Here is a 26,412-nt window from a genome sequence, read left to right as displayed (position 1 = left end):
GGTAGAGTCGGAAAAATGGATTTATCCACGGATTACCCTTTAAACTCACAACTCAAACAATATGAGTCTTATTTCTTAAGACCTTTTGAATTTTGGCATTTTTTTAGCCTAATCCATTTAACACGAGGATTAAACAAGCTAGTCCATAAGCTTTGTTAGCTCTTTATAATCTACTTAAAAAAATTGTGTGCATTTAAAATTTACACTTTACTTGTTTGGATTTATACACACTTAACACTTAAGTAATTTCTATATGATTTAATGATTAGTAAATGATGATTCCATATTTTGATTTAATATAGAATTATAAATAAAATAAACATAATGTAGGAAAATATTTTTTTAGGTGACATAAAATGTAAATTATATTATCATTTTGGACAAATAATTTTTTGTATTAGATAATTCGCAATTAGTTTTTTAAATGATTTGAAATGGATCAAATTTCACATTTTTTAAATTTAATTTTCTATTTTTTGTAATTTTTCTTTATTAAACTTGGATTGACCCATAAACCCACATACTATGTGGGGTGAGACGAGCTCACTAAAAAAAATTTGTTTGAAATGCAAGCTTTGTGAGATAAACTTAATAGGTTATTGATTTTTGTAGATGGCAGGCTTCGCATGCATCCTTAAAATATGCTTAAAAAAATTTTGAGGTGTTCTTTTTTCCAATCTATGCTACCTCTCTCCTAATAATTCCTAATTTACACTATTTCTCAATTTAATTTTCGAACTACACTATCCTTTGAAAAGTCTTGTTTTTCATGACCTGACTTTCCACCTTAGTTTCTTTATTTTTAGTTAAGAAATTGAGTTGGCCCAACCCGACTTTCCACTTGAGTTTTTTTTGGTAAATGCTATTTTATTAAATTTAATTTTTTTAAATATTTTTTTTATATTATTTAATTTCACTAAAACAAACTCAATCAGATTTGAAATTCTGGATGCAACACTAAAACACTCAAAGATGTCATCAAGCAATTTGCACCTCTAGGAGTTTCCTCTTATGGAATTCACAAATCACAAGTGATCACACAATTATTCTTTTGACAATCAGGCCATACAAAAATATTCAGAAAAATTAATTGAATATGAAATAACAGAGTTCGAAAATAATGAAGATGTGTTAAAGGTATTAGGAAAATCCAACTATAAATTTTAGTTATTTTTAACAAACCAGTAACCCAACCAACCTTAGTAATTGATCAACATGTTGCAATAACTGATACAAATGTTGCACGTGATGAACAACTCGTTAGAATGATTAAAATGGAAAAAGACATATTTGTTGTACATTTTTCAAACTATGATTAGTTTCGTCATTTTTGTGTTTCAATTGTTATTGTAAGTGTATTTCATTTTTTTTGTTTTATTATGTTCTGTTTATTATATTTGTCTCTCTAATTATTAGTATTTTTGGTTACTTGAGTGTTTTAATTTCTTTATATAATATAACTGAAATTTGATAATGATATATTTAATGTCTTTTTAATCACTTTACTTTTTCTAAGACTATTAATTAATTATTTTAAGACTATTAACAAATTATTAAACCAAAAATATTATCAATTTTAAAAAATTAAATAATATAAATAAAAAATATTTTATAAAATTAAATTTAATAAAATGACATTTACAAAAAGAAATATCCAGAAAAGTCGGATTGGCCCAACCCGATTTCCTAACTAAAAAGAACACAAGTGAAAAGTGGGATTCTAAAAATAAGACTTCTAAAAAAAATAGCATATTTCAGAAATTAAATTAAAAAATAATATAGATTATAAATTATTAGGAGAGAGGTGACGTAGACTTAAAAAAAAACATAAAATTTTGAGTTGTTACACCAACATTCCGTACATAAAATACCAGAGTGATAATAACATATTTAATAAACACCAATATATCATGGTTTATTTTTTTATTTCATAAATACCATAATGGAATTTTTCTTCTACTTCTTCACACCTACCTACACATGATCTTCCTTTACCTCACTCTTTGTTTCCTCCTCTTTTTTTCCTTACCTCACTTACATCTCCTTAATTTCACATCATCGTACCTTGATCATAGGGGAATAAGCCACCTTAATTAAACTTTGTGTAAATAGGTATCTTCTATTTTATAAAATGGTGTAAATTAGTTTTTTAATTTATTATTTAGATCTAATTTATTCTTTTAATTTTTTTTAGATTCAATTTGATCATTTAATTTTTAAAATCGATTTAATTTAGTCCTCTAATTTTATAATCGATTCATTTTAAAAAAATATATGTATTTCGTGATGATTTAAAATTATTTAATGATGATTTTAAACCGTCATAAAGTATAATTTTTTATAATTTAATCTAAAGAATTAAATTGAATTAATTTAAAAAATTAAAGGACTAAATTAAACCTAAAAAAAATTTAAAGAACAAATTAAATCTAAAAAAATATGAGACTAAAAAACTTATTTAATCTTAAAAAATTAAGATCTAAATCTACCCTATTATTTACTGAAAGCTTTTTTAAGCTTTGTTTTGACTTTTTTAGAAGATTAATCTGACTTACTAACCTATTTAAATGTTTATTTTATATTAAGACATGTAAGTAGGCCAATAGGCCAACAAGTTCAAAAGATCAACGAACCTAATTTTAAATATGTGAAACAGAAGTGATAGAGTATTAATTAAAGAACATGGTATACAAATTTAAATTTCATATACTTTCCAAAGTACAACTCAGTAAATAAAAAAACATATTAATTTTTCAACAATTGACTCTATTAAGTATTAACGTCTCCACAAAACAAAGAAAACTAGAAAATGACTGTCATTAGAATACTTACTTATAATCAACACAATTACGTCTTTCAATTCGATATAATAATCTATGCATAAATGCTATATTCTTTGTCAGTCGTTTGATTCTTTGTCAATCGTTTGATTCTTTGTCTATTAATTAACTTCATTTCAAGATTAAAAAAAATAATACATTTATTCCAAAAACTTAACTTGCAGTTGTAAAAATTTAACATGGAAATTCCCTGCATATTTAATTGGTTTTTATTTAATTTTCCTAGGAGGCATTATCACGCTCACGTTTCAGACTTGAGTCACGAACTTAAAAAGTTATGACTTACAATGTTAAAAATTATTTTAATAGTAATTTACTTTTTTTTTTTATATCAAATTTAGTTCATTTATTATGTGAGATTATTAACTTATTAAATATTGAATATATAAGTGTAATAAACAATATGTATATTTATTTTAATTATATTTAAATAAATAAACAAATCGACCTATAGTACATATATATTGAAAATTAAAAATTTAATTATAACTTAATTTAGAATTAAAATAATTTAAGTTATGATAAATATAAAAGTTAAAACTCTATATAAAAGTAATTTATTAATATATTTTTTCTTCAAATTATTAGATAGCTTGTATTAGATAATTTAGTGTTCCTATGAATGTAACTTTAATGAAAATGAGTTTTTCAAATTTAACAACTAATTTTACATCACAAGATGCATGCAAGAAAATAATTTTGTAATTGTATTTTTAAAAGGGTATATATTTATATGTATATATTTATATTATTAAAAGACTCTAATGTACTGATAAAGGTTGGATCTATTAAAAGGAATTAATCTCTTATAAAGTAATTAACTATAGTTTGAATTTCTAGTATTAAATGTTTTACATTTAGTTTTTGATGGTATATCAAATAGTTTATATTTTTCAACAGAAGAAATTGTAAAAAAATAAAAACTAAAGGAAACTTTAATATTATAATTTTTACCATAAGGGTTAAGTGTGTGTTTTGATGGATATTGATAAAATTGATTTTGAAATGATGATATTTATGTTTAGATATTTTATTAAAAAATCAAGTTAAAAGTAAAATTCAGTATAAAATTTTAGATCCAATGCAAAATTTATTCAAAGTTATTTCAACCAAAAATCAATTTTAAATTATTGTCCAACATGAAACTAAACATATAAAAATATATTCAAAATTAATTATAAACTTTAAATTAATTATTTAATATCAAATCAAACACACACTAAAATATTCTCTTATTCCTTCGTCTCTTTGGATTAACTTCAATAGTGCACCTAATGTTTCTTGGTTCTAGTTTTTGTTGGTAGCTTTAGAGCTAGTATTATTTTGCTTATATATATATATATATATATATATATATATATATATATATATATATATTAAGCCATTAATTTGTTTCTGCTTTCCACTTTGTGTGTGTCGATGATACCATACTTTCTCAACTATAAAGATAAGGTGTGACAAGGTTCATAAATTTAATCAACGTACATTACTCTTTAAAATATCACGTGTTCTATACAGTCTTATACCATGAAAAATGGAAGAGAAAAGACATGACAAGCGTAATAGCATAGTTGGAATTGTTAAGAGTTGAATAAGCATAGCTCACAATTAGAATCAATTAAGCTTGAGAAATCCTGTTGGAATTGTTAAACACAATCATTTTGTGTTTTCCCTAAAGCAAGACAGATACAAGCAAATTTTCTACACTGAATTAAAACATCATTGTGTGCAATAGAATATATACCTTTAACTGCATATCTCAATGCATGTATGTGACAAAATTTTCAATCAGTTTCGGTTGCTATTTCTCAGTCAACATGGAAAGAAGACAAGATGACATGATAAAAGAGCATTAATTTTTTATTATAAAATTTACAATATTCACAAACAACCAATAATTATTTTTGACTTATTTGGAGAATTTTTTCTTTTAAGTTTATAAGTAAGATATAAGAATTTTTAGAAACTCACAATAACTAATGGTTTATATATTTTTAAATTACAATGAGTCAAAGATAACCATAGTGAGTTACAATAAGGCCATTCACCATGTTTACTGTACAACAGTAGTATTTTTAATTTTTTTTTTTTGGATTTGCTACAAATAAAATTGTCCCCATTAAACTCGATTTACTTCAACAATTTGGTACATTATTGACTGCTTCTAGCGTTTTCCTTGCCCTTTTCCTACGCATATAAATGCTCTTTAATTTTTGTAAAATGCACCTGTAAGATGCACACATCGATTGGTTGCCATGCCAGCAAGAAGTATTTGACTTGATAAGCCTTAGCCATGTACCAGATAATCCTCCAAAACAATTGGCGGTGGAAATATATATATATATATATATATAAAAGGTGTTAATAAACCGATTTAATCGAATGTGAATCGAAAAATTGATTAAAAAGTGAAAATGGAATGGATAAAAAGTTGAAAAACTGGAACTTTTTATTGGATCTGATAAGATTTTGGATTTGATTTCAGAAATCGATTTAAACTGAAGTTATTCATATGTACATATTTTTATTTATAAATTTATAATATAATTTGTTTCTATTTTTTTAATTTCTTTTATATTTATAAAATTATCATATAAATTATATCTGTTTATGAAAAATATATTTAATTAAAGATATTTTATTAATTATTTGAGTTAACAAATATTTTATTATTAGTTATATAACTATATATAAATAAAATATATGATATTTTGGAATTATTTGTTATTATGTTTATTATATATTTTATCTTTTATTTAGTATTTTCTAAAAAAATAATAAAAAATAGAATTAAAACTGGAAACTAATTCAATCCGCTTTAAATTGTTTAAGATTTGAATTTTCTAGAGAAACTAACTAGTTCTAATTCAATGGCTCCTTGCAACTCAATTTGATACATTTAATTTGTATTTACTTTTGTCAGTTCTTAGATTATACTATACTATGGCTATATCTCCATAATAAAATCTCATTAAAGTATTATAATTCCGGTTATTAATCAATATTGCACGTAAAATTTATTTAGAATCACTGTTAGGTTTGACTGCAACTAACCATCATCATAAAAAGAAATTCTAACAAATAAAAAATAAAACTGAAACATTGAACTGAATATGATAAAATAAAATAAAACCCACAAGCAAATGTGTTGTGCCAACAAATTCTTGTATTAAAAAACTTGTTTAAACAACATGCAGATTCCTGATCTTTGAATATATACTCATGACATACACTCATGACATGTCGGTAATAATTGATTTTTTTTATGTTTTATTTATTTATTTAATTCTATTAAAACCGAAAAAGACTAAAAAAGAAATGTCAGAAAACCAAAGCCTTTTAGCTTCTATCATTCATCATCAGCATCTTCTTATTATTCTTCTGCTTCTCACACAGATCTTCACTTCACCTTTGAGTTTATCACCCAACACCTGTATTTTTCTCTTCCTCCATTGATTTTGTTCATAAAAATCTGATTTTTTTTTATCTGGGGTTTGAATATTTTTTACTTGATCTGTTGGAACATAGAGGGGGTGATTTTGTAAAATCCGGATTCTCTGAGGAGAAAATATTAGTGGGTTTTGGTTGGATCGAGGGAAAGACTCGAACTTTGCAGATTGCAAAACGAGGGTCTTTGGGGGGGAGAAAATGTGGATCTTGTAAAAGGTGTTGTTGATTTGATCGAGAAAGAAAAAGAGAAACATTTTTTTCAGCTTCAGGTGATTCAACTTTTTCCTCTGGCATTGGAGAAGGTTTAGAAGAAGCTTAAAAGGTGAAGTAGTAGTAGCCTTTTGAGTAGGTTGGAAAAAAAGTTGGTGCTTTTTTACTCAGCATTTTGGTTTTGAAGACTTGAGTGCAACTAAGTTGACTCTGTAACAAAAACAAAAAAAAAAAAAATGAAAGAAAAGATAGATGTTAAGATATTAGTTGGTAGACTATCATATGAAGTTGAATCTTCAGCATATGAGTGTTTGTGTTTTACTTTTATTACTTACACATTTGGAGGAATCCAGTGAATCTTCATGTCTGATGTTCTTTAGCTTTTAATGCTAAGATGGTAGTTGTTAGACTGTCATATATAAAGAGCATCTTTATTGGGGCTGTTGCTGTCATTAGTTGTGGTTGTGAGAACATGAACTTGGCAACAAAAAAAGTACTTATATTCCACCTTGTGCTTAAATGAGGAAGTACTTTTTAGGTTTGTTTTGTTTTTATTGATTGTTAGTTTTTCTCAGCTACTTATTCCTTCCAAAGGGTTCCTGATGCTGGTAAAATCTGAAAATCAAGTACAGAATCTACACATTTATTCTGTTTCGATTGGTTGTTTGTTTGTAAATATTGAAGACCATGTTGACACATAAATTGTGCCAAGATCAAAATGATTTTTTGTTGCTTTACTCTTTTACCTTTGCTTAAACAAAGCTTTTGAAGTGATTCATAGACAATTCTGGCTCCAATTACAGATACATAATACGCATTGGTAACCAGTCATCAAAGCGGAATATGAAGGTTTCTTGTGACGGTGCATAGGTTGATAAAGTTCTGGTGGATCTGAGTGGATTGGTTGTCATTTTCAAATATTTTCAGTAAAGGAACATCGTTGAAAGTGGAAGGGGTTTTTCATTACTTGAAGTTTGATTTCAGCCTACCAAAATGGGTATTCAGTGCTCCAGACTCATCCCATGCTGTGTGGATTCACAAGTTAAGGCATCTGTTATTGAAACTCCAGATGCTGGTGGGTAAAGTCATACTCTTTTGTCTTGTATAGTTCCAGTTAATTATAAGGAAATGTGGATATATGTTTATTTTAACATTTGTTCCAGAAATTGAGGATAGTAGTGAGGCCAGTAACTGGCCTACATTCCGTGAATTTACACTTGAGCAACTCAAGAATGCAACATCTGGTTTTGCTGTTGAGAACATTGTATCTGAACATGGAGAGAAGGCTCCAAATGTTGTTTATAAAGGAAAGCTGGAGAATCAAATGAGGATTGCTGTTAAGCGGTTTAATAGGAATGCTTGGCCTGATGCTCGGCAGTTTTTGGTAAATTCACCCGCCCCAATTGGTTTCTTCTTCAACCTTGCTCTTAACTATCAATTCTCCTGTAGACCTGTTCATGACCTTGCATTGCACAGATGCATTATTTATGTACTTTGCATTACTCAAACACTTGGTATAGGTGTAGACTAGTGCCAGTGAACCATCTGTTGTAAATAAATCATAGTAAGTTTTCTCTGAGTCATTTTCTGCTGTAACCAATTTTTCAAATGGTAATAGGCTATCCTATATATCTTCCTCTGTTGTCTGGTCAATTGGCTGTGTTGGTAACATGCAAGTTTGCCTAATGCTTAAAATAGTATCTGTATATACTTTCTTTCAATGGGCTGATAATAATCTAAGATGTTTAGGTTCATTGTTTCTGTGAAGCTAATGGTGTGCATTAGATTGTGCTGTGCTACACCTTTCATCTTTTCTTTTCACTTTCAATTATTCAAAAGAATTTTCTTTCATAACTGCAGGAGGAATCAAGATCAGTTGGTCAGCTTCGTAACCAAAGGTTGGCAAATTTGCTTGGTTGTTGCTGTGAAGGGGAGGAGAGGTTGCTTGTGGCAGAATATATGCCCAATGAAACACTTGCAAAGCACCTTTTTCATTGTAAGAGCTCCTTTTATGCATTTTTTAATCCTTTAAGTGTTGAACATCTGATTGGTATGTCTTAAATTTAATAATATGTAGTTTACGGTTTTGTTGCCTTTTGCTTTGCTGTGGGGTCAATATTGTGCTTTGTTGGTTCAACATACTTGATTAGTACATAAGCTGCCAAATTTCTAATGTTTTCCTTCTGGAATTTTCATGATGTTGTCCATTTTTATTTTATATATGTTGATTATTATCTGGGCTTGGACAATCTTAAGACATTAGAGAGGATGCTAGTACAGTATATTATGATTATTATCACATGACTAGCTTTTATTTAATAATTTAAATTTTTCAATTTTTCTTTAGAAATTGCTTTTGTAGATTAATATGTTTTTAATTAGATTGCAAGTATTATTTTCTCTCTAAGAGAAGTAATAAAGTGTAAACAGATTTCAGTCTTAGGTTGTTTGGATTTTGATTTAGATTCTAGAGGACAATTGCTTCTATAAGATTTTGTTGACTATAACTTGTTGGAATATTGTTACATAAAACTTTTTTTTGAGGGTAAAACTACCAAGAAGTGCACCTGTATAATGATCATCAATCTCTATAAGGACTTCTATGTAAATATGCTGTATTGGGAAGTGTCCACTGTCCAAATTGATTTTGGATGTTGGAAGTAATGGGTTTTTTAATAGTGCTAATTTTGAAACCTAGAATTAGTCTTTGCATTGTTACCCAAACATATATTCTGGTCCTTCAAATTCTGAACAAAGCATTATGAGATAGATCTTTTACTGAGTTTATGTGCATATCTAGATTCCACGATGTTTGCTCCTTGTCTCTTCTGATCTCCTGCTTTCTTTGCTATATTGTTATGATTGTGCTGTTGGAGTGATACTTTATATGCCAGACCCTTGAGTTATTATGGTGTGAAATAATTTAGTCATGTGTCTAAATCAGGGGAAACACAACCTATGAAATGGGCAATGCGACTAAGAGTTGTTCTACATCTTGCACAAGCTCTAGAGTACTGCACAAGCAAAGGGCGTGCTCTCTATCATGACCTTAATGCATATAGAGTTCTTTTTGATGAGGTAAGTTTTTGTGTATCCCCTTTTTATACATGTCCCTATAATTAGATTAATAAAAAAATGTGTTAGAATTTTGCAGGATGGTAATCCTAGGCTTTCGAGTTTTGGTCTTATGAAAAATAGCAGGGATGGGAAAAGTTATAGCACAAATTTGGCATTTACCCCTCCAGAGTATCTCAGAACTGGTATGCCTTATAACAGTTTTTGTTAGTTTTTTCCTTCTGGCTTATGTTCAACACTATAATATTCAATTGAAAATCTGTATCGCATTTAAAAATTTACAATCATTTATGTTTTAGTAGAGTGGAGTGATACATGATTTCTTATATCTCTTCTTTGTTTTGTAGGGAGAGTAACACCAGAAAGTGTAATATATAGTTTTGGCACTCTTCTGCTTGACCTTCTCAGTGGGAAGCATATCCCCCCAAGTCATGTAAGTCATTCTTATCATCCGGTAAAGAATATGGGTGCAGGTTAACTTGGTCAACCTGACAGGTTGATTTGGATGGTTTATGAGTTCAGTTTGGGTCCTAAAAGTTCCAAGCGAATCTAATTGGTTTGATTGGTAAACTCAATTTTTGAATCTGTTCATAAATCGACCTTTTCTTTTTTCCTAACAAAACAAATGGCTCCATGCCTAATTCCAAAAGTTTAAGTTGTTTGGTTGAGGGAAGGAAGGAAAGAAACCAAAAGCAAATGAAAGGGAAATAAACAGTATGGTAGTTTCTTTTTCTGTTTTGATGCTAAAATCTTTGAAATTTGTACAAATTGGGAAACTTCAAAATGTTTATAAAAATAAATTAAGGATGATTCTGGTGTGGTGGTTACAAGATCATCCCCGATTTTCTCTCTCATTTGAAATTTCCATAATAAGAAAGAAGTCTACTCAAAACCTTACCCTTCCCTCATTTCTTCTCCCATGTCCGCCATCTACAACAAATCTTTAATAGCTAGTTATATATTACCATATGTAAACTTGCATGTGTAATTATTAGAAAATTTGGTGCAGGCCCTCGATGTGATTCGTGGAAGAAATCTTCAGATGCTAACAGATTCTTGCTTGGAAGGACAATTTTCCGATGATGATGGAACTGAGTTGGTACGCTTGGCATCTCGGTGTTTACAGTATGAACCTAGAGAACGGCCTAATCCAAAATCATTGGTAGCTGCTCTGGCTCCTCTTCAGAAGGAAACAGAGGTAGGTTTAGAATTATTATGTGATAGTAAGGCATCACATACTATTAGTTACCATTGAGTATCTCGTTTGAAATCTCTGCTTAGTGCAAGTCTGTTTGTATGGATGTTCATTAATTGGTCAAATTCAATGCAAACTGCCAAAATTTAACTGAACAAACTGAAAATCAAATAAACCATAAACAGAAAAAAAAAATTAAAAATTTAATTGGACTGGACTGAATTTTAGATCTAGTTTTGAAAACCGATCCAATCCAAATCAAACTTATACGCTTATATAATTTTATTTATAAAATAACCATGCAACTCATACATGTATAAGTAGAAATATATTAATTTCATTATCTCTGTTGCTTCTTATAAAGATGCATATTAATTTTAGTTGTTTTTTTTTTAAATTAAGACTATTTTGAGTAATATTTATGATTTAGATTTAGATGTGATAGTTGATATTTTAAATTAATATTTAATATGCTTTTTTTATTTAATATTAGCTGCGTGTTTAGACACAAAGATATAATTCACTCCAATACCAATTTTTAAGTGGTATGGATTTGATATCATATTCAAACCAATCTAAATCGAAACACAATTTATTTTTATGATCAGATTAGATGATTTTTTGCTTAAAAACGGATCAAGACTGAAGTGTACACTTCCCAATTTGTTTATTCATTTCAAGTGACCTCAACAGTTGTGTGGGCAAAAACTAAATTTTATTCTCGCATTTGTTCTCGTAATGTGTGCACAACATATCAAAAGATTAAACAAACATTTTTTTAGGCTCTACTTTAGGATTAAGGCATGTCTTCTATTAGGCATATTAATGTATTATCTATATTCAGACTATCATATCTTCACACGCCAATGCATGTTGTACTTGATGACAACAATGTCGTTAAGCAATTTTGGAAGTTCAAGTTGTGATTGTTTTTTCTTACCAAAATTTGTTGATTCTCATTTTTTTTTTAGGTTCTTTCACATATCTTGATGGGCATCCAGCATAGTACTACTTTTGCTTCATTATCTCCACTTGGTGAAGCATGCTCAAGAAAGGACTTGACTGCCATACATGAAGTTCTGGAAAGTCTTGGCTATAAAGATGATGAAGGAGTGGCGAATGAGGTTCTCTATCTAAATTATATTTTACTGAAATGCCTCATACCTTTTCATTTTTCCTGTAAAACCTTGATTATTTATTAATTTATTTATTTCTTCTCGGGGTTATCTTTTTCCAGCGATGAAACAATAACAAATATAATATATTTATTCTTTAAAGGAGGCTAACTTGTGTATTCTCTCTACTATTCTGGTATTGCAGTTATCATTTCAGATGTGGACTGATCAAATGCAGGACACATTAAATTGCAAGAAAAAGGGAGATGTTGCATTTCGGCAGAAAGATTTTAGACTGGCAATTGAGTGCTACTCGCAGGTAGATTAGTAATGTTGAAAAGTTGGACTAGTCTAAATTTGGCTTTCCCTTTTTATTTTATTTTATTGAAAACCTGCTGAATGCTGATTAAAACTTATGTGCTGTTTGCCCCTTGCATATTTGCATATTTGAACCTGTGACCAACCGGTCATAAAGGGTAACTTTACCATATTGAAAACCTGCTGATTAGTTAAATGAATTTGCATGTCACAAAATAGATTTCTAGTTAATATTTAAAATAAAACTGAATCTTATAGGTACTAGATGTGAGACTTTCATAATAATGAATAATGCTTTAGTTTTCTTACTAGAGATGCACATCAATACACTATGATTTGAATCTTATTCAAGTCTGGATGAATCTCTTTTACCATATTGATGTTTTACTTGGCTTCTAATGCTAGTTTAGTCATTAAGAGTTCATTGGTTTATATGCAGTTCATAGATACTGGAACAATGGTTTCTCCAACAGTCTATGCACGGCGCAGTTTGTGTTATCTAATAAGTGACATGCCTCAGGAAGCGCTGAACGATGCAATGCAGGCAGAAGTCATTTCCCCGGTATGGCACATAGCATCTTATCTTCAATCTGTTGCCCTCACAGGACTTGGGATGGAGAATGAAGCTCAAGCAGCACTTAAAGAGGGCACAACACTGGAATCCAAGCGGAATGCAACACCCAAGCTAAAATGAAAACTTTGTACAGAGACAAATTCTTTCTGATTCTGTTCTGCCTGATGACTACCCCCAAAACATTGATTATAAAAATTCATCTTTTGGATACCAATAGATCCACCCTCTCAAAAAGTTGCATGTGTTTGAAGATTTCTTCAAGAAACAAGATTGGATGAGTGTTGTAACACCCCTTCCCCCTTTTTGTTGGGTCGGCTAGGATGTTCATTTAGTCCTCTATGATTTGATTGATTGAGCATGAATCCAAACTTAAGCATTTTTTTTTGTCTTAATTTATAAAAGGTTTAAATTGTGAAGAGTTAAAAGCTGTTGTTCACGGCTGTGTACTTAGTTTTGGAGTGCCAGGCAAGATTTCCTTTTTCGTCGGGTGCAAATCATTGGGTTTAGGACACCAAAATAGTGTTCATTTCCTACTGTCTATGCTCATGACCCTAAAATGCTGTGGAGTATGATAATAGTATCAATATGAAGTTTTTCATGGCTCAATTTTACTATGCACTTTATACCCTTCTCTGTTTCTCTCTTTGTTTATCGCTTTGCTTTCCCTTTCTTCCTTAGCTATCTCTTATTAAGGTATATACTTGCCAAAATGTGGGGAGAGAAAAATCATTTTTTGCAATTATAAGAATTCATACCTCTGCTTCAATTAAAAAGCAGAGTTATGTGGTAGAACTTGTTCAATTTAGTCCCCCATAGTTTAACTAATACAAGTAATGATACCTTTTCACAATTGTCACCTTAAAAATGGATGAAATTATTGATGTTTTAATGTCTATTTGTGGATCAGAATCCTCTAGAGTTCAAAAACGTCTGTTTGTACTATATAGAGAGGCTAATAGATTAGAACTATGGTAAATTTAGATAGCTTATGATTCTAGAAAATCGAAATCTGTCTACATAGAGCTCTCATTTTGCTTTTCAATTTTATCCCTAGGAATTAGGATACTTTTTAAACAATTCATAATTATTTTTGGCAGAGCTTGCCTCGGTTTTTGCTGTTGATAAGTAATAAGATCTTGCTGAGATTTGTAGTGTGTAATGAATTTGGAATGGGAGGACGACTTTTTTTAATTAGCAGAAGCACTTGCGTTGTATTTTTATGCTACAGTTGCATAGCCTATGTTAGCTTCAGTTATTTCCATGCTCAAAGCTTTAAGGGTGTTGATAGCATGAGTCAATCCGATCCAATTCTATTGGGTTGAGTTTTTTAGTGTTTGGATTCAATCCTATTCAACCCAATTGGGACCCATCATATACAAATTAAATAGTGGATTATATTTTTAATCCGATTCAACTTATATCATATAATTGAATTTAGATTTAGATACATTTTTCCTTATAATTTAATGTTTTTGTCATTTTTGCACTTACAATTTTTTTTCATCTCAGTTCTTGTAAAATGAGATTTTTTTTTCTTAAAGTGTTTTAGATAATATTTTTTTCACTGTTTAAAATATTTTTTTATTGTTCCAAGTGTTATTTAAAACACTTAAAGATAAAAAATAAAACACACATTTTTGCAAGGACTAAAAAGAAAAAAAATTATTGGAACGAAAATGAAAAAAATATTATATTATAAGGATAAAAAATATATTTAAGTGTAAAATTTATTATTATATATAAATTAATTATTAAATACAAAACATTAATTTTTAGGTCACTTGATTTATTAAATTAAATCATCCATAATTTTTTTCTTTTTTAAGTTGTTATTTTTATCTTTATCCTGATTTTGTTTGTATTTTTTCATGCTAATACAATACTATTAACATTAAGATCATTAATTCTATTAGTCAAATATTATTACAATTTCATCTCTTTTAAGTGCATTAATCATTGTATACTTTCAAAATTTTAGACAAAAATAAATTATTATTCTAAAAAACTTCAATTTTTATATAAAAATAATTTTTAAATAGAGACCGATTAATCAAATTCTACCAAATCTATTTATGATTAGATTAGATTGAATCATATATGTAAAAAAAATTGCACAACCCTAATTTGATCGTGAAATATCGTTTACTTGTTGAACTATGTGAATTGCGTGAAAATAGGATATTCCAAATTTGAGAGTCCCAAGAGTTTTATAAAACTCTCTTGATGAAAAAAATATGAATGAAAAATCCTGCAATTCAACCCAAAAAGATTGATTAGATTGGATGATAGGTTTAGCCTAACAAACCTGCAACACCCCTCCTATACAAAATTTGCATACCCGGTAGTTGTACACTCAATCAATGAATCACTCATAAAAGAAAAAAATCGATGAATCATCATTAGACAAAAGTCAATAAATATTAACACATCTTTTAGAATCTCGGATTTGACTAAAGCAACTTCTTAATTGATGTGCAAAACACCCTTCTCAATCACATTTGTATCTCAAATCCATATAACAGAAAAACAAAGGAAAGATAAACAATACAGATGCAAATATATAACAAGATAATGAGTTGTGGGGGAAGAGATCAGCAGCCGAAACATGATTATGATGTAATGGTCTTATTAATGGCAATGATAATGCTGACAAGTGAATCTACTGTTTATTCGTTCTCAGCCTCTATTCATTGAACCATTCCATTACACTACAGTTCAAGCTGCTAAAAGAAAACCTTGACTCAGATGTTCCTATACAAGACTATCATAAATTTATGGATTATCTTTATTGCTGTCCAATCTCCCCACATGGCTTTCTTGAGATTCTTTCTTTGATCCCACAATATACTCTTTAACAGTGCTCTGTGCAGAAAGTATTTGCTTCTTAATCTGCAATTGAGAAAATATACCATCAGAAGCAAGAAAAAAAAAAAAACTTCCCATAGAATTCAATTACAACATCTTCCATTTAAAAAACTTAAAATTGAAGTTAAATTATCTGAACCATAAGGAAAACAAGAAACTAATGTCAACTATAAATGAAATTTTAAATGGTTAAGTAATAGTAAGAAAACAGCAAAAGGCAACTCATTTGCAATACTAACGATTTAAGTAAAGATTTTGCTTTCTTCTTATCTGGTTTAGAAGTCAGAACCCATCACCAAATTTTATGAAATAACAATTTCAAAAATGGCAACCAAAACAGAAAATGTTTGACAGAAAGAACCAAAAGAGTTGTGACAACTTTCAAGTGGCCAATATAAATTTGCATTATCTGTTTACAATGAGAATAGAACACCCATCAGAGGGTCCATAGAAATTAAATTCGAGTAGAAGCCCCACAAAAGGACAAAATAACTAATTGTGGCATTCAAGGGAAGCTTTAGATAGCAGTGGTGCCTAAAACAAAGCTAAACTGGTCTTCGGTTGGATCTACCAGGCCAATCATTCAGACAGTCCTGCAAGTGAAGCATGAGCTGCAAAGTTTGCAACCTCTAAGTTGTCCATCAAGGTATAGTTTATAAAATGTTACTTTAGAAGGTATTAACATCCTGACCACTAATGGCAAAGAGAATGAAGAACCTTTCTAATTGTGAAGGGCACCTATTCATCTGCAATTGTAAGACTACAGGTTCTAATCCACCAAGGAATCTCCTACTTGGGGCATATCTCATGGCTCACAATTCTGCCATACAGGAATGCAAGTCCACAAAACCTGCTTTGTGCCATTTCTCTAGATTTAATTTTCAAATTTACAAGAGACGAACTAATGTAAATGCAGTCATATTGTAAATGAGAAAAATCTTATAAATCTTTTGTTTTATCAACATTTTACATGAAAAACAGTAGAGTTGATGCTAAGCCAAGAAAGTGAATAAACCCTCACGAACAGAACACTATAAAGGGAAATAAACATAAATTAGGATATTGTTCTCTGACCATTGCCATATATCTACCTATCAACTTGATCTGAGACAGACGAAATGAATATTCCAATTAATACCTCTAGCTGCAATCATCTAACTAAACACAATTTGCATACTTCTAATAGCATCCTATCAGCACTTGAAGTCATTGTGTTTTCTAAAATATTTTTAAGGGTTGTTTGGTCTGAGAAAATGTTTTTTCTTTTCATTCACTGTTTTTACTTTTAATTATAAAAACGTCTTTCCACTGTATTTCCTATTTTCAATGGGTAATGGTAAAAACTTTTTTCTCAAAAAAAACAAAAATATTTAAAAATAGAAAACAAAATGAAAACAATGTGGTATTTTTATAATTAAAAGTCAAAATTAGAAAACATTTTCTCAAACCAAATGGCAATTTAGCTTTTCCAAAGCTTTCAACTTTGTATCTATGGTGCTATTACAGTAAAGTTAATGCAATTCCAGATGAAGTCCTATGCCATATTCTTATTTCTTAATGCAATTTCTAGAGGACAGCATAATGCCTGGCATCAGGTTTGAGTTTTCCTTTTACTTTTCTCGTCAAATTAGGTAGCATGAAATTGAACAGAATAGAATAATGATGTTCTCTACTCCTTGGTTCCACCCTTTTTAGTGAAACCAAAATGTACCTACTTTTAACTCCTCGAGCAGTTCTATTCCATTTTTGAAATGCATGATTGAAGCAGACTCATACGCTATGTTCTATCTTGTTTTAACACGTCTACCAAATGCTACCTATGGCTCCAAAATTGCCTAAGCCAAGAGCTATACTAAAGTGGCTACCAAGTCTCTCAGAGGGCTGTTTGTTCCCACCTCCCAATGTCAATCTAACCGAAGCTGCTATGCCTGCAATTTAGACCTTCATATCAACAACAAAATTCTTATCCCACCGAGTGAGGTTGACTACATGAATCACCTGATGTCATTTGGCTTTGTAAGACCAAATCTTTAGAGATGCATTATTTACCATGAAATCCCTTTTCTCTTTCTATTGATTCCATTCTTTTTCCATTCGAACCATTTAATTAAAGCATGGTCCCTACAGACACGTATGTAGTTGCAGAGACGGAACTATTGATGGTGTGAATAGTTTTGAAGGTAGGAACCACCCTCAATAACCAAGTTACACAGTGACTGTTTGACATACTCACAAACCCTTTCATAAATGTTACCTACACCACTCACCATTAGAATACGAGTTTAGTTCCATTTAACAATCATCAAAGGGGCTCCAACACCACAGAATTCCCCTTAATCAAACTTTGCAAATATAATAGGAGATATAAGATGAGTTGTATGGTTAAGGGGGAAAGGTCGTGGGTTGGATCTCCTCTACTAACAAAATTAACATTCTAAGTTAGTTGCCGATAAAAATTAAAAAAAAAAACTTTGCAAATAGAATGAAATCCAATAGGCAAAGACTACTTCAAACCAATGAAAGACGATAATTCAAAATTGCAACAAATAATAATAACAAACAAAATCAACTTAAAAAATGGTGTAGGTAACGAGAAACAGAAAACCCACTTGGGAATTTAAAAAACTAATAGTGAAGCTGTGTTGGGTAGCGATGAAATCATATAAAAAATGTTGCTTTGAGAGGGGACTTACAGGATCGAGAGCATTGGGTTTGGGGCCGTAATCAGCGGTTAAGAGAAAATAGGAAGCAGCAACAGTGGTGACAAAGGTTAGCCTTCTCACCAGCTTCTCTGTTCTCGGACTCATTAAACTCATGATTATTTGATGATCTGCTTCACTTCAACCACTGCTCTCAATTTTGATACACTTGGATTATTAGGTTATGCAGTTTTTCTCAGAACGGAAGGGAATCTTTTTACGGGTTGATACACTCTATTCTCAATAGACTCGTGTGACTTTTTTTCTTTCTAAAATCAAATTCGTCCTTGAAAATGTTGAGACATAAATAAATTATTGGTTTTTAAGAGATAAAAAATTTAAATTTAATTTTTAAATACTTAAAATATGCGATAAATTTGTCTTGTACATAGATTATTTTTACACTTTATAATTTAATATCAAATTGATTCTTAAAATATAATTATTATCAAATTGATCATTCAAGATTAAAATTTAATAATAAAGTGATCTCACAAATCTAATGACCAGACTAATTTATGTAAGAAAAAAAAATAAGATTTTTAATTATTTTGATTAGATGCAAATGATAAAACTTATGTCTTATTAGATCATGATCTTTATTTTTGCGTTTGTATTTTCAACGATGTATTTATAAGATAATCTAGCATAACATCTATATAATGCAATTAAGATCTTTATTTAATATTACGCCCCTGCCTTGGTAGAACCAGAAGAAGAACATGAAGAAGACGACGAAGAACAAGAAGAAGAGGAAGAGGAAGTGTCTCCAAAGTTTGTCTGTAGATTTATCTCAACATAGAAAGGGGAAGTAAATTGGGAAAAGAAAGAAAAAAAGAAAAAAAGATTTTTTTTGACATGCAAAACGTCGTTGTTTTATACTTAATTTTTTTTTCCACATGTAATCTCAGTCAAAGAAAAATCAGACGTGGCACCACATGTGACATGCCTGTGTGACCGATTAACGATCACGTAAGCAGTTAATAATTACGGACAGACTAACGACATGGACTTAAGGCAACGTTTTGAAAATATTAGGGACTCAATATATTTTTTATTTTCTTTTATTGAAATGGCTCATTGATACTTGTTACTATAACAATATTAGTTTGCTTAATCATCCTTATATTGTGTTTAGATTAATTTTATGGTAAAACATACGCCACGAATAATGTATAAAATGACATCATTCTATATTTTCAAACTTAAGAGATATATGTGATTTCACAAAACCCCAAGGATAATTAGTATAATTTTTTTTTTTTTATTAAAACAACTTAAAACCTAAAATTTACAAAGAGCCTAGATACATAAGCACTTGTTGTGGTAGACAATGAAGACCTCCTTCATAAGATGGAGTCATCAATAAGATATATCACACTAGTTAGAATTTTAACCCTGTGTCCGAAATTTACTAATAAAGATATAGTTTTCACGGGGCGTAGATATCCCAATTTTTTTTCCCTATTTATTGTTAATATTGATTTTTAGTTGGCGAGTTAGGACTTAGGAGTGTCTAAAAAGGGTAAAAACGTGAATTTACTATCATCCTTGTCCTATTCAACAACAAAAAATAACCTACCATGGCATTAAAGAGTAGATTGAAACTTTAAAAGCCACCCATCCCACCAACCAACCAATCAACCAGCCCATTTTCTTTTAATAGTAATTTTTTCAAAATAACTTGTTAGTTTAAGGTTTAAATATATATATATATATATATATAGTTTACTTTAGATTTTTTAAATTTCGTCAAAAATTAAAAATACCAGATAATAAAATAAATAAGAAATATTTATAGATAAAAAAACAAAAAAATATATTTAACTCTATATTTAAATAATAATTGTGTATTTTAGAAATTGTGAGCAGGCATAAAACGTGTAAAAACAGGCTTCACTACTGGAGCATGGCATTAACAGTAAGAAAGAGTGGTTTGGTTCGAAAAACAGAGCCACCCATTTACATTGTGTATGCTTTGTTGTTGTTGTTGTTGTTCTGCTCCAATTCAATGTACAACCAACCAAGAACTCAACTCAAACCCACAACTCTCTCTTCCCACTTCACCCCAAAATGCCCTCTCCATCAGAATATCCTTCTCCTTCCATCCTGGAAGCCCGCCAAGCCCACCATCTCGGCCTCCCTCCCTCCGGGGCCCACCTCCGGCCCGGCCCAAACCCTAATCTCGCTCCTCCGTTCCATCCCGGACTGGGCCGACGCCGTGCAGGAGCGCGGCATGCAGAAGAAGCGCGCCCTCTACACCCACCAGAACTGGCGCGACCACCGCAGCTCCCTCCGCCACCTCCGCCACGTCTTCTCCAGCCTCTCCTCCCGCGTCATCCTCTCCCTCGTCCCTCCCGTACTCTTCTTCACCGCTTTCTCCGCCGCCATCGCCGCCTACAACGAGGCCCTCCTCCTCCACCTCCTCCCGGAGTTCTTACCGCTCCTCCGCACCTCCTCCCTCCCTTACCAGCTCACCGCCCCCGCCCTCGCCCTCCTCCTCGTCTTCCGCACCGAGGCCTCCTACTCCCGCTTCGTCGAGGGGAAGAAGGCCTGGACCAACGTCATCGCCGGAACCCACGATTTCGCGAGACAAGTCGCCGCCATCGTTGACGACGGTGGCGGCGGCGGCAACAACTTCGCCATCAAGCACGCGCTCTTGCACTACATCATTGCCTTCCCCATTGCGCTTAAGGTCTCTAGTCAAAGTTTTTATTTTTATTTTTTATTTCTTTTATTTTTTTATGGGCAAATGCTGATGGTTAGTTTTTGTCTGGGGGATTTGAATCCACGACCTCTCCCCCTTTCCTTCTTCCTTCACCACTAGACCAACCTTATATATCTCCCTCTAACCAAAGTTTTAAATTGCAGTAGTTAGGGTTTAGGAGCTGATTAGATAAACTTATAAACTAATCCATAAGCATTTGTAGAGGAAAATAAGAAGGAAACAATGAAATAAGTTTCTTCGTGAGTTAAAATTAGCTTATGCATAAGTTTGTATCAGCTCTCTCATAATAGCTTTTGCAACAAAAAAAAAAAAACCAATTTTTAGATTATGGAGAAATTTATTTTGTTTTCTATTTGGATAAACTTGTCCATAAGCACTTTTAAGAGAAGAAAATAATGAAATAAGCTTTTCCATTAACTAATTTAGCCTATGCATTTGCTCCCATATTAGCTTCTTCAAAATCTGAATTTTATGCACTTATGAATAAACTAATTTTAGTTTACGGAGATGTTTGTGAGATTTCTTCTTCTTCTCTAAGTGTTTATGGAGAAGTTTATCCGAATAGACCCTTAGTAAAGGACAAAACTTGCAAACAGTTCCATAAGTATTTTTGGTGTTTTTTAATCAGAGTTGGGGTTTCATTTTGGTAACCCGCATAACAAATGTTTGCATGAAGATTATTCAGATGCAACTCTATTTCTGATTGGAAAACAATACCAAAAATGCCTATGAATATGCATCTAAGATTTTTCCTTTAGTAAATTGTAGAAAAATGCAGCCAGCTAATTTGGTTGATTGCAGTCACAATGACTGTTTTCTAAAACCTAGATCTAACTTGGTGGGTTTCTATCAATTTGGGCCTTTTTTTTTGTAATGTGAATGGTGTTTGTGATTGGATTTTTAGGTTGGTAGTTAGTTGCAGACTTGCAGTTGATAGTGAAACTTGCTTTTTGATTGCAGTGCCACGTGTTGTATGGTTCAGATGTTAGGAGAGATCTTCAGCATTTGCTGGAAGTGGATGATCTGGTGGTGGTCATGAATTCAGAGCACCGGCCTCGCTGCATTATTGAGTTTATATCGCAGAGCATCCGGTTGCTGAAATTGGAGGAGTCTAGAAGAAATGTCCTGGTATGTGCTAATTGGAATTGTTTGCAAGGTTTGTGTTGAAATCTTTGATTGTTAGCATTTTAGTACATGCTAAATTAGGCAACATTGTTGCATGTGAAGTTGTCAAGAATGTAAATTTGTGACTCCTCAGTAATTTGGTGATGTTGTATTGTAGATATGGATTTGTTAACATATCAGCTCACTCTGGTAATTCCTTGTTTGTATAATAACACTTCCCTCATTGTTGTACAGGAATCAAAGATCACTTGTTTCCATGAAGGTATTGGCATATGTGACCAACTTATGGGTATTCCCATTCCACTGGCATATACTCGCTTGACCTCAAGGTTTCTCGTCTTGTGGCATTTGACACTCCCTATCATACTTTGGGATGATTGCCATTGGATTGTAGTTCCTGCTACCTTTATTAGTGCTGCCTCTTTGTTTTGCATTGAAGAAGTATGATCCTCTCCTTTACCTTGACTCCTGGACTATTTAATGTATCAAAATAAGTTGTTCTGTAATTTATTGATGGATGGATTCTTGGAAGGAAAAATATAAACATTCACCCCATTTTGGGGTGGAAGGAAGAGAAAAAGAAAAGGTAGAGAGAGAAATTGATAGATGTGATAAATGATGTGACAAGAAAAGAAGAGTGAGATAATAGGAAGGGAAAAAAAGTGGAAATGAGATGGAAGAGAAAGTAGATGTATGTTTATAAGTACTCTTCTTTGAAATGTAACTCCAGAGATTTCTGGTTAGAAGAAAGCTAATCCAAAAATGTGAAAATGATTGTTGTAGGTTGGAGTTCTCATAGAGGAGCCGTTTGCAACACTTGCACTTGATGATCTCTGCCAAAAGGCACAGACAGACATCCAAGAAGCAATTGCGTCTGGAAATTTAATTCACGCACGCCTTGTTGCAAAGCAAAAGAGCCACGCCGAAGAGCATTCACCGAATGGCTGGCCTAACTCATAGATGAAAGGGTACTTTACTATGAATGTCTTCAATTTTTGCTTTTGAGGTGGCTCTGTACTTGGTACTTGTTCAGCCAAGTTAATTGTAGTTAGGAATTATATCATGTAGTCACTAATGATAATTGTGCTACACTTGCACCAGCTTGACAAAGTCTATACCTCAAAATGGCCAGAATGGTGAATGTATGTTAGTCACGAACTGGGTCTGTATATATCAGAAATCCATAATTCATGTACATATAAGGTCATCAATTCAGGCCTTTAATTTTATAGACTATCTTTTTACTTTCAGAACGAACCAGAGGTTCTAATAGACATTTGCTTTCTCTACAGCATGTACATAAGAAATTGTATAATGAATCACGAGAGGATCTTTTCTCCTAAAGTCGGGTTCTATTTTGATTTGTAGACTTTGAAGTTCTGTGTTATTTTGTTACACGTTTTCTTCCTATTGTTTGGTAAGCAATGACATTATTTTGAGATGCCAAAGCTACATTTCTCAAACCATAGATTCATAATTTATAGTTACGCAACTGTAGCATAAAATAGAACACAAGTGTTTCTGGTAACTAAAATTTCAAGACATCTTCCCATTCCAAATTCATGTCATACTACAAATCTCAGCAAGATTTTATTACTGATCAACAGCAAAAAACGAGGCAAGCTCTACCGAAAATAATTATAAATTGTTTAAAAAGTATCCTAAGGATAGAATTGAAAAGCAAAATTAGAGCTCAATATTGACAGTTCTCGATCTTCTAGAGTCATGAACTTACTAAATCTCCCAAAGTTCTAATCTATTAGCCTCTCTACAAAGAACAAACAGACGTTCAATTTCTATTGTTACAAGCCTGTGGATCATAATGCCATGCACATAACAATTTTTTGAACTCTTGAGGATTCTAATCCACAAATAATATCATTAATTTCATCCATTTCAAAGGTGCCAACTTTGAAAAGGTATCCGTTGTATTAGTTAAACTACGAGGACTTAATTGGACAAGTTCTACCACATAATTCTGCTTTTCAATTGAAACAAAGGTATCTATTCTTGTAATTGCAAAAAAGTTTTTTTTTTTTTTCTCATTTTAGGATGTATATACCTTAATAAGAAAGAGAAAGCAGTAAACAAAGAGAGAATCAGAGAAGGGTATAAAGTGGATAGAAAAATTGAGACATGAAAGACTCATTCCCTCTCTCATATTTATCTTATATTTTGGACTTAAATTTAAACAAATTTAACTAACTTTATTCCTATTTAACGATACCATTCCTAAAAATCCTTTATTTAATTGTAACTCTATTTTCAATGACTATTTTTTGTTCATGATAACAAATTCTAATGAAAGATATTTTAGAAATAATTTTATTTTTTATTTGAGATTAGTAAAATTAAATGATGTCAATTAGTTTTCTTAATTAATGTAAAATTAATTATTATTGTTTATATATGAGTTGAGAGGAAGTATTATCATAGTCCACAACATTTTAGGGTGATGACTCATGAGCATGGGAAGTAGGAAATGAACACTATTTTGGGGTCCTAAACCCAATGATTTGCACCCGACACAAAGGAAATATTGTTTGGCACTAGTCAACACTAAGTACACAGCCGTGAACATTAGCTTTTAACTCTTCACAATTTTAACCTTCAATAAATTAAAACAAAAAAAAATGCTTAAGTTTGGATTCATGCTCAACCAATCAAATCATAGAACTATATGAACATCCTAGCCGACCCAACAAAAAAGGGGGAAGGGGTGTTATAAACACTCATCCAATCTTGTTTCTTGAAGAAATCTTCGAACACATGCAACTTTTTGGGAGGCTGGATCTATTGGTATCCAAGATGATTTTTTTTAAAATCAATGTCTTGGGGGTAGTCATCAGGCAGAACAGAATCAGCAAGAATTTGTCTCTGTACAATGTTTTCATTTTTGCTTGGGAGTTGCATTCCGTTTGGATCCAGTGTTGTGCCCTCTTTAAGTGCTGCTTGGGCTTCATTCTCTATCCCAAGTCCTGTGAGGGTAACAGACTGAAAATAAGATGCTGTGTGCCATACCGGGGAAATGACTTGTGCCTGCATTGCATCGTTCAGTGCTTCCTGAGGCATGCCACTAATGAGATAACACAAACTGCGCCGTGCGTAGACGGTTGGAGAAACCATTGTTCCAGCATCTATGAACTGCATATAAAACAATGAACTCTTAATAACTAAACTAGCATTAGAAGCCAAATAAAACATCAAACAGAACAGCTTAATATGTGAGATCCAGAGGTGTTGCTACAAAAGTGATTCATCCATAGACTTGAATAAGATTTAAATCATAGTGTAAAATACCTTATTCTTGACCAATACCAGATTGGTATTAATAATCTAAAGAATCAGTCATAATTACGAAAATCTCACGTGAACTAGATCTGAAGGATCTAATCACCTACCAGATTCAGATTTATTTTAAATATCAACTGGAGATCTATTTTGTGACATGAAATTTCATTTAACTAAACAGCAGGTTTTGAATAAAAAATGGCAAGACAAATTTAGATTAGTCAAACTTATCAACATAAGTAATCTACCTTGCATCTCTAGTACATAAATAATACATTTGAGCAATGCAAGGTCATGAACAGGAGAATTGAGAGTAAAGAACAAGGTTAATGAAGTAACCAATTGGGGCAGGTGAAATTTACCAAAGACTGATGAGCATAAGGCCAAGCATGCCTATTAAACCACAATCATCATTTGATTCTCCAGCTTTCTTTATAAACAACATTTGGAGCCTTCTCTCCATGTTCAGATACACTGTTCTCAACAGCAAAACCAATAAAATGGAACAATAAATTTATAAAGGAAGAATAAGCAATCCTTATCTTTGCACTAAGATCCTCAAATAAAAGGGAAAAAATCCTTGCAGAATTTATCATTTTTTAGTGCTGTAACATACAAATATTTGAATTTCATATTGTACTCTATATCCTCATTATAATAATTCATCAAAGTTTATTTGAATTACATAATGTGCTGCTTTACTCTCAAAGAGAGAAACAGTGCACAAGGAAGCTCAAATCAAGTATTCTACTTTTTTTTGTTAAACTACCACATGAACTATCCACATCAAATCAAACTGCTAACATACACAGTTTACATTCCACATTAAACATGCAGCCCAACTTCAAGGTGACATCTGACTGGCAAATCTCTTCTAAATTTGAAGACAAAGTATTTGCATATAAGCAAAACATTAAAGCTAAGAAA

The 26,412-nt window shown here is 31.4% G+C and overlaps 3 protein-coding genes across 6 annotated transcripts; 2 read left to right on the top strand and 1 right to left on the bottom strand.

The window, feature by feature from the left end:
* Positions 1-6,154: 6,154 nt before the first annotated feature.
* LOC114405756 (serine/threonine-protein kinase BSK3-like) lies at positions 6,155-13,386 on the top strand. Of its 3 annotated transcripts, none has more exons than XM_028368241.1 (11): positions 6,155-6,273; positions 7,304-7,575; positions 7,664-7,884; positions 8,361-8,496; positions 9,445-9,578; positions 9,655-9,760; positions 9,923-10,008; positions 10,585-10,773; positions 11,742-11,894; positions 12,091-12,204; positions 12,643-13,386. In XM_028368241.1, the coding sequence occupies exons 2-11, from the start codon at positions 7,494-7,496 to the stop codon at positions 12,895-12,897; spliced, it is 1,476 nt and encodes a 491-aa protein (XP_028224042.1). In that variant the 5' UTR covers positions 6,155-6,273; positions 7,304-7,493; the 3' UTR covers positions 12,898-13,386. The 3 variants fall into 3 exon arrangements, with proteins under 3 accessions (XP_028224042.1, XP_028224041.1, XP_028224040.1); XM_028368240.1 differs by having other exon boundaries at positions 6,168-6,559; XM_028368239.1 differs by having other exon boundaries at positions 6,168-6,612.
* Positions 13,387-15,222: 1,836 nt separating this feature from the next.
* On the bottom strand, positions 15,223-18,609 carry LOC114405755. Its single transcript, XM_028368238.1, has 2 exons — positions 18,336-18,609; positions 15,223-15,666 (listed from the first exon to the last, which is right to left on the bottom strand). Exons 1-2 carry the CDS (start codon positions 18,456-18,458, stop codon positions 15,550-15,552), a joined length of 240 nt encoding a protein of 79 aa, XP_028224039.1. The 5' UTR covers positions 18,459-18,609; the 3' UTR covers positions 15,223-15,549.
* A 1,623-nt stretch (positions 18,610-20,232) lies between these two features.
* On the top strand, positions 20,233-23,561 carry LOC114405754 (UPF0187 protein At3g61320, chloroplastic-like). 2 transcript variants are annotated; one of them, XM_028368237.1, is made up of 5 exons: positions 20,233-21,036; positions 22,030-22,197; positions 22,429-22,635; positions 22,978-23,162; positions 23,296-23,561. In XM_028368237.1, the coding sequence occupies exons 1-4, from the start codon at positions 20,251-20,253 to the stop codon at positions 23,152-23,154; spliced, it is 1,338 nt and encodes a 445-aa protein (XP_028224038.1). In that variant the 5' UTR covers positions 20,233-20,250; the 3' UTR covers positions 23,155-23,162; positions 23,296-23,561. The 2 variants fall into 2 exon arrangements, with proteins under 2 accessions (XP_028224038.1, XP_028224036.1); XM_028368235.1 differs by having other exon boundaries at positions 22,978-23,561.
* Positions 23,562-26,412: the final 2,851 nt, after the last annotated feature.

The sequence above is a fragment of the Glycine soja genome, chromosome 3 (genome assembly GCF_004193775.1).
Source record: "Glycine soja cultivar W05 chromosome 3, ASM419377v2, whole genome shotgun sequence".
In the NCBI taxonomy this organism is placed as follows: Eukaryota; Viridiplantae; Streptophyta; class Magnoliopsida; order Fabales; family Fabaceae; genus Glycine; species Glycine soja.
The sequence above is the reverse complement of the archived record's forward strand: the minus strand, read 5'-3'. Positions and strand labels throughout refer to the sequence as shown.